Source organism: Fulmarus glacialis, unplaced genomic scaffold (genome assembly GCF_000690835.1).
Source record: "Fulmarus glacialis isolate BGI_N327 unplaced genomic scaffold, ASM69083v1 scaffold7745, whole genome shotgun sequence".
NCBI lineage: Eukaryota > Metazoa > Chordata > Aves > Procellariiformes > Procellariidae > Fulmarus > Fulmarus glacialis.
In genome coordinates this window covers 47,000-59,567 of record NW_009214876.1, presented here as the reverse complement: position 1 = coordinate 59,567, position 12,568 = coordinate 47,000, and the positions used below count along the sequence as shown (strand labels likewise).

Here is a 12,568-nt window from a genome sequence, read left to right as displayed (position 1 = left end):
TCACCATCCCTGGAAGTATTTAAAGGACTGTCGTGGTTTAACCAGGACAAAGACGTGTAGATGAGGCGCTTAGGGACATGGTTTAGTGGGCATGGTGGTGTTGGGTTGACGGTTGGACTCGATGATCTTAGAGGTCTCTTCCAACCTTAATGATTCTATGATTCTATACTAAGTGGTTCTGAAAGGGAAAAAATGGAATAGTGTAGATTCAAAGCAATAACAATAGCAGTGTTATGAGAAAATGCAGCATTTATACAGTAAGAGTCATACTGCTTAAAATTTTTAAGAACACCTTTTTTAGGATTTGAATGATAGAAAATCTGTGTATATTTACAAGCTATACTATAAATTACATAGGTTAATATACTATACTATATATTACTAGCTAGTAATATATTACTATCCTATACTATCTATTAATACATTACAATGTCATGAATTTTCAACAAATGTATAAGGATTTCCAAGTTTGGTTGTTTGGTTTTTCCCCCCCTCCTTACCTCCCCCAGTAGGAGATTTCAAAAGTCTTACAACATGTATTGATTATCTGCAGAATTACCACAGGTACCTTCTTTTACAGTTGATTTTGCCCCTTTTGTTGGTATTCAGTCCATTGTCACTTTCTGCTGGAGAAAATGACACATCCAACCTTCAATCCACATCCTATTCATCTGATTATTTTCAAGAAGTGAAGCATTCTTGAAGATTTTCTCCACGTTTATATTGTGCTCAGGCAATGAAGCACCACTGGAAATCCACTGAATCCATGCTTCAGTGTTAGGCTCTCAAAATAATTTCCACATGGATTAATTGTAAGATCAGGATGGGCTGCTGGGTGAATCTGTGAATCTTCTCAACTGGCAGTTAGAGTTGTATGTCATAAATAAATGCATATCACAGCATATGTTTAAGTCATATCATACTGGATCCACTCTTTCTCAGGCTTTCTATAGGGGAGCTATTCCTTCAATGACTTCAGTAATGTAATGCTTCTACTTTAATAGTTTTTTACTTATTTGATAGAAGCACAATAGAGATGAATGGAACACATATGGAAATCAACTTCCCTTTCTCCCTTTTTTTACTGCAGAGCTTTATGGCCTGTACAGGTGTCTCCTTATCTTCCTGTTCTTTGTTCAGATGGTGGAGGTACATCAACAAGTTAATCTCTGTGTTAGCCTATCTGAACCTAAACTTCAGGTTTGTTAAAAATCTGGTCCTTAATCGGCCTTAGAAATTGAATTTTCTTCTTAGGAAACACCTCTACTCGTATATATTCTCTCAAATCTTGCAGCACTTAGTTGCTGTTGATGTGGAGCTATATGAACTGCTTGAGTGTAAGGAAAGTAAAATAATTATTTTTTAAAAGTCTGGCTAGTTAGTTAAAACTGAATTAATTTGGGTTTGTTAGCTGTTGGTTTTGCATTGGGTTTTCTCAGATGTAGTTTTATTTTAGCTGTTATTTTGCCTTGTATTACACTGATTGCACCGTATGGCAATGAGACTTTCCAGAATAACACTATCCTCAGCTGTTGCAGGACCTAGGTGCAAGCTCTGTCTCTGGGAGTTGTACTGCCAGGTAGTCTGAGTATATACAATGTGAGTCATCATCTCTTCTCCATCATACAGTTGTGTTTAACAGACCTTGAATTGCATAGTTATACATGTGGATGAAATAAGTTTATACAAAATTTTGTTTGCTGTTAGGCTTCTGGTTTATCTTCTAATTCTGCAATGTGGCTGTCCTTGGAGATTGTAAAATGTCGTACATAGTTTTCACTGACTGACGGAATATTCAGTGGGTGGCTGTATCCCAGGTAGGAAAAGAATATACAACAGCTGTCTTGCTAACATGCTTCCTAACTTTTCAGACACATTGTAAAGCATGTTTACTAGTGCACATACCCTGTCCAGGTATTTATGCTTTGAAGCTGCAAATTTTTCAAAATTCTCTCTATGACAGAAACAAAATTTCTATTGGATTGTTCTTTCTTATTTGACAAAAAAAAAAAAAAAGCTTAAGATGTCACTTAGATTTAGTTGTGTTTGTGTCTTACTTGTCTTTGCCACAGTGTTGTAATACAATTCAGGAATAATGTTGAATTTTTAAGCATTAAGATTTTTTTTTTTCAGAAAGCAGAAAAAATAGCATGGTCTTTCCAAATAATTAATTCTTTAACCTTTCTCAATGATAGACTTAGTTTTCAAATTTTGATTTTAGGTTATCAACTGTTTTCTTATCCCTGGCATTAAAATGATGTTTCTGGTAAGACTCAGCCCTTCTAAAATCAGATGTGTTGGAAAATTCCCCATCAGCTTCCATAAGACATTTATATTCATGGTCATCACTAGTCTCTAGTGTACTTGTAACTACTCTTAATATTTGTTGCAGTGCTTCACTTTACTAACTTTTTAACTTACTCAAGACTTAAAAATAAACTTACAAATCTCAAAGAGGAAAAGAAGAGACGCATAGATGAGCTTTTGCTATAAGGTTTCCCATTTTGTTTTGATTGCCCTCCATGTCAATGAGATTTGTTTGGCTAGATTCTATACAAAATAGATGGTTACTGAAAACCGCAATTAGGCATTCTTACTGACTAAAGTTGACACCTGGACTTCAATCTGCATGTAAAATTGTGCTTCTTTTGGTGAGGAGTGAGTTAGCTGACCATAACTTTAGTCTGAACCACACACTGCCTACATCTTACTTTAGCCATACCACCATGTACTACTGATTTGTCTCTGTTAATTTGTTGTCTAACTAGTAACCTTTTAACTGTATCCTTTTAAAGTAACACTGAATATGAGTTTGCTTCTGAGAATTGAAGTACATTTTTAAACAGTTAAGAAGCAGGAACAGTAATACCATTTCTCTACCATCAAGTATATGTATATAGATGGAGTATATCTATTCATAAACTCAGCGCGTTATCTGTCCTGTTTAACTGTAGTAAGCTTGCACTGTTGGCTTTCTGTAGTGTTAGAGGGAAAGTTTCATAGCTGCCTGTGTACCTGCTGGGTTGAGAAACCCAAAGGAAAACAGGATAGAAACTTGACTGTTGGAGGACATTATGATTGTTTGTAATATCATAGCAATTAGGACATTTCTCGTGGAGCAGGATGCATTACACAAGGTAACATCCTGTGTTTGTACAGCTCTACCAAAGATGTGCATCTCCCACCTGCAGGAAGAAAAGGGTCACACATGGAATAAACAGTTAGTTAGAGTTTTCTTATTCTGTGTCTTAAACCACATTACAGTATTTTCCATGTTGGTCTAAGTTGAATCAGTGAGCAGTGCCTCTTAAAGAATATACAACTTATAAAGATAGCTGGTGTGTGATAGGCTTTGAAGCTAATAGGATTTGGAGAGAGAGGCAACAACTCCACACTTGAAAAGAATACGTACTGTGAACTAGTCAGTAGGATAATTATGGATAATGTCTACCTTACCTTGCCCAGGTGGTATGAATAGAACATACCCAGATAAAATAATTTGCCTCAATGCAATGATTCCTTGACTTTTAAAAATGTATTGAGCCTTTGGACAAAAATGCTTAGAACTCTTGGTTGATGTAGCCATCAATATTCTGTAACAAAGCACCAATGTTTTGCTACTGAAGCAAACCATTTTCTTATTACTCTCATATTTCCAATGACTAGGTTTTAAAATCTGTTCGCGCTGGGGCTGCTCTGAAACCAGCTTGATTTTACAAAAACGGGAAGTTTTTACATAGAAAATACCTCCAAGTTGGTAACAATCATATCTGGGAGTACCAACTTGAGCAAAGCTGGTAACATGCAAAGCAATCAAATCTTGTTTTAATTTTTTCTAGAGTTTCTTGGAAGCAGAAGACAAAGATGGTCTCTTCCCCTGTACTCGGCAGGCACAGTACCTATCAAGAGCGCTGTCTCCTTACGGCAAGCATGGCTTGGTTCGCTCCAGTCCAGTAAAATATGCCAGAAAAGATTTTCGGAATACATGTAATGCATCTAACTCAAACTCAAGTGTCAGTACATCAGGTACACCAAGAAAACGCTCTGGACTTTCATGCAGTTGCTCCACTGATAGTTTTGTGAGCATTAATCATTCCCAGAGGTGTCAAGGAAGCAACTCCAAAGTATGCAGCAGGGATCTTCTAGACAGGCACTCTGAATTCTTTACTGATAGCCAAAAACCTTTTACTCCACGCACCTTAATATCAGATGCTAAATCTTTCCTGTCAGAGTACAGGTATTACACTCCTGCTCGAAGGAAAAGGAAAAATCACTGCAAGCAGCATGTGGAAGCTCAAACGCAGACTGATGTGATCAGGTACAGAGATTAAAACTTTATTTTGAAACTGTGGAATTTAAATGTTATCATAACAGTATCTTCATAAAAGCAACATGTTTTGCTTTCATTTGCTTTTGTATAAAACCAGAATAATTACTCTGTATTATTCTAGATATGCCTTAGCAAAAGCTAGAACAGAATGTGATTTTCCTTTTTTCACTGGCATATTTTGTTGTCTTCTCTCTGGAGCAACTGGTTTCATGTTTACAAATTGGATACAAAGTGCCACTAAATCCAAATTTGGTATCTCACATCTGCTGGAGATAGTTGTTCCTTCTCTTTTTTTCTTTGGTCTCTCTGGTGTATAGTTGTGCTTTCTGTCTTCTAAAGAATTAATCACTATAAGCAGGCAAGTAGTTCCCCACTGTTGCCCCTGTAGTCTCATACTTTCCAATTTGTTAATTAATACATCATGCAAAGATCTTTTTTTTTTTTTCTCTTGAATGCAGCTCTTCATTGTCTTTTTACCATTTTAATTTAAATGCCTTCACATGTATCCTATATGAAATATTTTACACAAAATCAATGTCCTCTTGCATTGAACACCTTCTTAGCAAATTAAACAGTTTTGATTTGGTTTTTACTGATACTATCTCATAAAGAAAAATCTTTTCTCTTTTGTGTCCTCAGTGCCTGTATGTCTAACTCTGGTTTTGACGTAGAACAAAGTAGGAATTTCGTAAGACTGGAATTATGATAGCTTTCGCTCCATATTGCAACTATTGATTTTCTGGCTGTGGGTCATATATTTTCCTGGTGCACTTTTAATGCATAGGAACATCTCCATTCTCAATTCTGAACAATTATTTTGGATAATTTAGCTATCCCTTGTAAATATGCAGCCAAATAATGGATTTGGATCACCTATGTATGACTGCTGTCATCCTTCAAAATGAACTATAACTTAGTTTTATTATGGGAATGGAAGTCTGGCAGAAATTTTCTAAACTGTGCAAGACATTTTAGTACTAGGTCCCGTTCAGATTGATGGGAAATTTCCACAGTGGCACTGGTATTCTCATCCTGCATATTTTGAAAGTAGCCTTCTTAGAAATCTAATACATCTCTAAATTTTGTAGTTTTCCATCGGAAGACAAAGCGTCTGAGAGAAAAGTTATGACTGAACAGCAGAAGATCACATTGAAGGTAATACATCATACATCTATCAGTCATGTGGGTACTTTTACCATACCCTTCACCATCATTTTGGAGTATATACTTCATCTCTGCCACAGCAGTATACAACTAATTTAATTTTCTTTATTGTCATGAGATGAATTAATTCTGTAGAGGAAAATTTCAGAAGAATGAGTGGAAACAGTAAGAAAAAATATTGAGGCATGTGAAGAGATCTTAGGGATATTACAGAATTTAAAATTTTTTTTTTTCACCAGTTTTTATAAGTTGCACTATCACTTAAATATCTGTTAAGGACATGGATAATTGGTACATTATTTTTCAGCAGAAGAAGGTACCTCTTTTTCAAGAATTTTTTGTCTTCATTTTTACATTGGATAACATGTTGCAAAAAGCCCTCAACAGAAGAATTCAAGCCAAAGAGTCCCTTCCTCTGAGGAAGCACCCAAACCAGTGGGTGGTGAAGTTTTCCTTGATACTGTTTGCTTTCTGTCTTGCTGAATATATCTGGAATGCTTTAATGAAAAATCACACCACTTCAAATTCTACCAGCTCGTAGTATTTTTTTGTCGTAGTCACAGAAATGTTTGCATCCATCATTTTGATTTGAATTGCTAAGTGTTTGTGACAGTTGAACTTAGTTTTTCGGTTATTTGGTCTTTCAGAAATTGCCTTAGTGTGTGGTGGTTTAAGATTATTAAATTTTAAAGCTGAAATGGAATACTAGCATCTTTGGGAGGCAGAGGGAAGCAGGCAAAACACCTGAAATATTTCTTAAGACTTCAAATCTGAAGTTATTTTGTCTTAATTTGTACTAATATTTGGATGGAAGAGTTTGATCAGAAGTTAAGTTCTTTGTCTTTATCTTGTAGCCGCTATACGACAAGTCCTTAAACAAACAGCCCTGTCAAACAGACGAGAAGTACTTGAATAACTGTGGACTTTCTTCCTGAATAAAGGCTACAGGATCAGACTCTTCATGTCTCTAGCTTAATAAGGCAAATAATTAGGCTTTATTTATTGAAGGAGAGGGGTGAGAGAGAATATGTATTTATAGCTTTACTGAAAATAGAAGAGAAATCACCTGAATTGATCTGCATCTGACCTCATGAAGAAAAGGTTAAATGATTATTCAGAAGGCTTCACTCCAGTTCTATGAAGAACTTCTGATTTCATTTCAAAACTGTCATATCTGACTTTTTCTTTGGCTGTTGTAAAAGTGACAACAGTAAGTCATGTAGCTTTACAGTGGCCCTTTCAGAGTATTATCATTTAAAATGCAGACAGTCAGCAACTTTATTTTCCATCAGTTTTGTGCAAGCAGCTCAAGAGATGTGATTTAGAGTGCTGCTTCCTGTTTTTGCATACCAAATTTTACTCCTGTTGGTGACATCGGCCCCCTCTGGCTTTTAGAGAATTCCTCTTTGACGTACTTGTCAGGGGAGGAATGTTCCATATCTCCTGTTGCCCCTGACTAAAATTTTGGATGTCAAAGCTGATGACCCCTTGCTGCGATATGTCTCTGTTTACCCAAAGTTTCTCAGAAAAGATGTAAAATTTGTAGGGCTCCTTAATCACAGAGAGTTATTAGGTTCATTTTAATGGTAAAATTTGCTGTGTATTTGCACTGATAATAAAGATTTTTCTCTCTCTGTTGCAGGCTGAAGATAGAAGAGATACTGTGGATGAGCCTGAGAGAGGAATAGCTGCTTTTCCGTACTCCTTCCTAAGGTGCCTGATTTATTGAGTATTTGAAGCATTCCTACTTGCTTTCTATACAGCTGCTTCTTAGGCCATAAGCCTTCACTACCATTTCTCTTTGAGTCTCTTCTCACAGGACTTTTGTTTGGTTGTGTTTTTTAGATGAATGGCCTTTCCCAACTTCAAAATTCATTATTTTCTTATGATAAAGTTCCACTGGGAGGCCAGTTAAGAAAGAGAGCTCTGAAATATGAGAGTATTTTTGTCAGGAGTGAGAGCGATGACATGTTAATACAGCTGTTAGTTCTGTACATCCGAGCATACATCTGAGCTTACAGACTATATATTTCTTATACAGTACTACAACTAAATACTGGATTGGTATTCCAATTGGTATTTCCTTTCAGGAAAAAGGGTCTCTAGACATCCAGCCTTTTGAATCTATGATTTGCAAGAATTGCAGACTAGAGGCATCTTCTTCTGAAAATGTAACACTGAGATTCAGAGTATTGTCTACAATACAAGAACAGTGTATTGGGAACCCAAGGGTTTCCAGCTGATTCTCCTCATTGCTGACCTAAGTATCATGCATGACTCGCTCATTTGCTCTCTGGCCTTTTCATACAAAGGCATTTTTACCTGAGGAAAAAATTGTACTCTGAGTAAAAAAAGCACTCTTATGGATAGTGGAGGTCTGTACAGCATCTGAAGCAACACTGAGGTCTTTTGAGGTATTAGAGCACTGCATCTAGTGAGGTAATACTCTTGAACCATAGTCCTTCAAGCCTCAATGTAAGCAGTGTATTTTGCTACTGGAGCAGGGTTTGGGGGTGTTCTGGTGGGTTTTTTTCCAAGAGGAAGTGGGATAATGGCACAGCATGGCTCCAGAAGAAGATGAGATGCAAGGTAGTATAAAGGGGTTTAGAATGTTTGCTCCCTTTCTTACCCTCTGATCTTCTGATAGAGAGACATCGTTGTATTCTCAGCAGTCTTCAGCAAGGAGGACTATCGAGGCTGAGTAAGTGCACTTAAACCATTCTTCTGCTAGTTTGCAACATTAAACTAGAAACTCCCTCAAAGCTGATGAACTTGAAGCAGTAAATGAGGACTCAGAATAAACTGTTGTTCACAATTTACAGTAGAATCGACATGACTATGAATTGTTATATAATATTTAAAAATTTCCATGTGAATCTAAAAATGAAGAAAATTCATTATAACTTCGGAAGAAAGATAAGACTTCTCTTTTTGCCCCGTGGCTATACTTTAAACGCTTCCAGTTCTTTTTTGGTCTGTAATCTTTGAAGGAAATGTTGGCAAAATAAAGTATCAGGTTGAAGGGCATTCTTACCACATTTGTGCTCTGAAATTTGATGAGAATTAGAAGAGGTTTGAGTTATATTCAGAAACAATGCCAGTGCTTTATCGTGTGATCTTGGGAAAGTCATTTAATTCTTTGTGCTTTAGCACAGGCTTGTTCTTGCCTAACTTTAAGGATGTAATATAGGTATCAAAGAACAGCTATAGATATCTTTCTTGACTATAGAGGGAACCAAAATTACATTCTTCAGGTTGGATGACAAATTTTACATAATGAAAGTCATCCAAGATGTATCCAATTTTTTATTTTCTGCTTATTAAGACTGGAGGATAATTCGATAGACCTTGATTGGATACTTTGGGATATTTAGAAAGATGTTATGAAAGGGGTTTTCTTTCTTGTTGTTTTCCAAATAGAACTCCAAACTTTTGGAGAGTCTCCCATTTGGAGCAATTGGCATCAACAAGGCTTTAAAAGGTATTAAAATAGAGAGAAATTTGATCAAAGAGGTGAAAGCCACATCTCACACTAACAAGGATTTTGTACATCAAAGAGTTGTTGTTTGAAAGGAATGGAGGCTGTCAAATAAACACATTTTTCTGAGGTTCCATCGAGGCCTAGGAATTTTCAGCTGCAGTCAGATTCTCTAGAAGCTCCTTTGGAAGCCTTTACTCAGAGCATCAAACTGCAATTTTAACACTTTCCTCCCAGTTAGCACCCCTTTCTTCTTGCGTGCAAAGCAGCTGCTGAAGGCTTGCCAAGATTTGCCGATTTCCTCACTCAGGAGCTCTATGCTAATTTATACCATAACACAAAGTTAGCATAAACATGAAGCACCATAGTGAGCTATCTAACAGTCTGATATTTTAACACAGGGGGGTTTATTATTATTCAAATTGAATGAAAGGCTTAGTTTGTCCTGATAGAATTACCTTTTTGAAAAATCGCAGCTGGCGCCAAGAACTATACAATCTTCTTAATGCATTTCCCATAAAGGTGATTGGACCTACTGCACTGTGTAATATGTGTCTCTATTTTAAAACGTGTAACGTTGGGTTTTCTGTTCTCCCTGCAGAGAAGAAGAGCTTTTATATTTAGCGTTCATTGAAGATGTAACAAATGAAATTCTTAGCCTTGGGCTATTTTCTAACAGGTAGGTTATGGTTGTTTTCAAATTTGTAATGCTGTGTCAGAAACAGACTCTGTAAGAAAGGGAAATAGTGTTTAGTAATCATTTCTTTGCCTTTAAGAATATATAGATACTCAGTTACCCCTTGCTTTTGTTTTGTTTCCTTTTATTTTTTGTTTTATGTAAGAAAGGGGAACTAGGAAAGACCTGTGGTCATGTACTTAGATCTGCTGCTATGTACCATGAGATAAAGCCTCTGTTAGAAACTGACTGGAACCCTAGGTGGAGTAATGCTAAGAAAAAATCATTTTACTCTGGAACATCTGTTTTGCTAAATAAACCAAGTGACTAATCTTTCATGCAACAGATCCTCCATCCCCCTTCTGTCCTTTTTCCTGTTCCAGTATTAATCCAATCTTCAACACGGGTTGTCAGGATTACATACTGTTTCAGATAAGGGTTCACCAGTTGCTAAATCAGATTTTTTTCAATAATTAAACGATAAGTTATGATACAATTCATGTATTCTTTTCTGTACCAATTCTTTCTGGTAAAGAACTCTTAGTTTATAGCAAAAAAATGCTGCACTATTTCTGATGCAGAATTTTAACCCATTTTTGTAATTCCATTTTCAAGGCAGTCTAAATTCAGCATAATATTCTGATCTTCCTCTGGATTGATAATATTCTCAGCTGTTTTTCTATTCTGTGCACTCTCATTTTTTTTTCTCATGTCAAGGCTATCAATGAGAATGTTAAATACACTAAATCAAAAAAATTAATCTTTGAGAAATTTCAAGAGTAATCTCCCTCTGGTTGTTTTTTACAGGAATGTTGTCTTCCCTTAAAATCCTTCTTGCACTAATTTTTTTTTTTTTTTAAATAATTTCTCATGTAAGCTAGGTTAAATTCACTTGACCTTCTGGAAATCTGTTCCAGTGACTATGTACCTTAGTTGTCAAAGAACACTTCCTCTGTGCTGAAATTTTTTCTCATCCTGCTTCAGCAATAGAATAGAGCTCTCAGGACTGAGGACTTTCCTCCGGATTTTTTTCTGAAGCTGGATTTTATTCCTTCCCTTTATTTACACTTGTGTATATCAGCCACTATGGTGCACCTAAAAGACTTTGGATATTTCAGCATGCCAGCAGAACCACCACTAGATTGTTAGTTTGTCCCACCGCATAGACCCAACGGATCAAACACACCCAGAGTTGTGCTACAAATCACCCCATGGTTACCATCTGCTGCCCAAAAGCTGGGTCTGCCTGCTGAGCATGTGTCCAGTGGGATACCGACTCCAGGTAGCTCTCTTTGTGATAGAGCGTAATTGAAACAATCTTGGTGGTCCCATTCAGCTAAGAAATTAAAATAAAAACCTAGGGTCATTAATTTATGTAGATCTGTTAAAAGTTGGTTTTCTTCCTGTGAAATCATTTAATTGTTCATTTGTAGAGTTCTGGAACAACTGTTTGAGTGTCATATACAAGAAAATAAGAACCGTTTGGATGAGGTAGGTGCCTGTCCCTATAATATTCTCCCTCTCTGCATATGACTTCAGCGATGTTTCCAAAGTACAGTGGAAATGCACTGGTATATTTGCGAGTAAAGGTAACCAGAATGCTCAGTGGGGAGCATCTCTTTCCATAAATGAGATTTGCAGACTCATGGATCACGGTAGATCAGGAGTCACAGGCACAGTCACAAAAAAGGATGAATAGTCAACTCAGTTTGGTGATGCTTGCTGTATAATTTATTCACTTGATTGCAAGCAGCCTCCCTTTCCTTATGTCAGAATTAAGCCCTGAGTTCTGGGCAGATAGGCGCCGTGGGGCTGGAGAAGTGTCACCCCTTTCTTCCTTCACCCCCTAGAGCAAAATGCGCCACTTGTTGGATGTACTGAAAGCAGACCTTGGCTGCAGCCCGGGCAGCGGTACGGAGCAAATCCATGCAGGCTGGGAAGCCTTTGACTCGCTGGATCTGCAAGAGTTTGATACGATGGAAAAGCTTGAGTTTACCAGTAAAAGTCAGAGGCAAAGAAAAGCTACAAAAAGTGAAGAATTCTTTGGGACCATGGACTTACCATTAAAGGAACCAAACAAATGTGAATCACCTATATGCAGGGAAAGTTCAAAGGAGACACAGAGCAAGGATGACTTTTCAGAAGATGTCACTGAAACGATGGCAGCTGGGACAGAGTCTGATTCTTGTGTGAAATCTGAAGAAGTCCCAGATCCTTCACCCTCATGTGAGGCAATTTTAAACTTGATTACTTGTGGCAGTGATTTGGAAGCCAACATAGAACTTGATGATCTTGAGGAAAGCTTTGCAGAGGCCCTTCAGATCTCACATGGCTATTCATAACAGTAGCCAAAACTTAGCTGTTAAATAGAGATAGAGCTAGTTCTGTGGAGAACTGCCTTTTGTTAAATAGTAGTAAATTATGTGTTTTATTTTCAGTTTATTTCTGTTTAAATACTGCTAAAATCTCTCTAGCAGGATATTGTTAATTGGGCATTAATTAATCTCTGTATTAATATAGACTCTAAAGGGTAAAGTGTCAGTTATCAAAAAAATTTTGTACATTTTGTCCATAATTGTATAATGCAGAACTAACTTTTGAGAATATTAAAATTAGATGTATATTTTTAGAAAGCTGTAATAGTAAGTTATGAAATATTTATTGTTTTTTATTTATAATAAATAAATTCATTACTAGTGCAGCTGTGGTCCTGCTATAAAGATCCAAAATTTTGTAGTCTGCAAGAATTCAACTTACCCACATCAAAACATGGTATACTACATACCTGCAGAGCAGACGTGGAAGTGTTTGTCCATCCTGGAAGAGGGCATTGTTTGATATTAAATCCCATTGAGGCACAAAGTTCTTATAATCAACTTTTTTCCTTTTACAGTAACTGTAGAGCATAAGAAACATAGCT

The 12,568-nt window shown here is 36.7% G+C and overlaps 1 protein-coding gene across 1 annotated transcript; it reads left to right on the top strand.

Moving 5' to 3' along the window:
- Positions 1 to 2,221: 2,221 nt before the first annotated feature.
- SPATA7 (spermatogenesis associated 7) lies at positions 2,222 to 11,990 on the top strand (the record flags this gene model as incomplete). The annotated part of the gene is made up of 8 exons (XM_009578726.1): positions 2,222 to 2,266; positions 3,840 to 4,318; positions 5,419 to 5,485; positions 7,137 to 7,207; positions 8,142 to 8,195; positions 9,574 to 9,651; positions 11,082 to 11,139; positions 11,499 to 11,990. Coding segments are annotated over 8 exons (1,344 nt in total), but the record flags the coding sequence as incomplete, so codon positions are not given.
- Between the last annotated feature and the right edge of the window lie 578 nt (positions 11,991 to 12,568).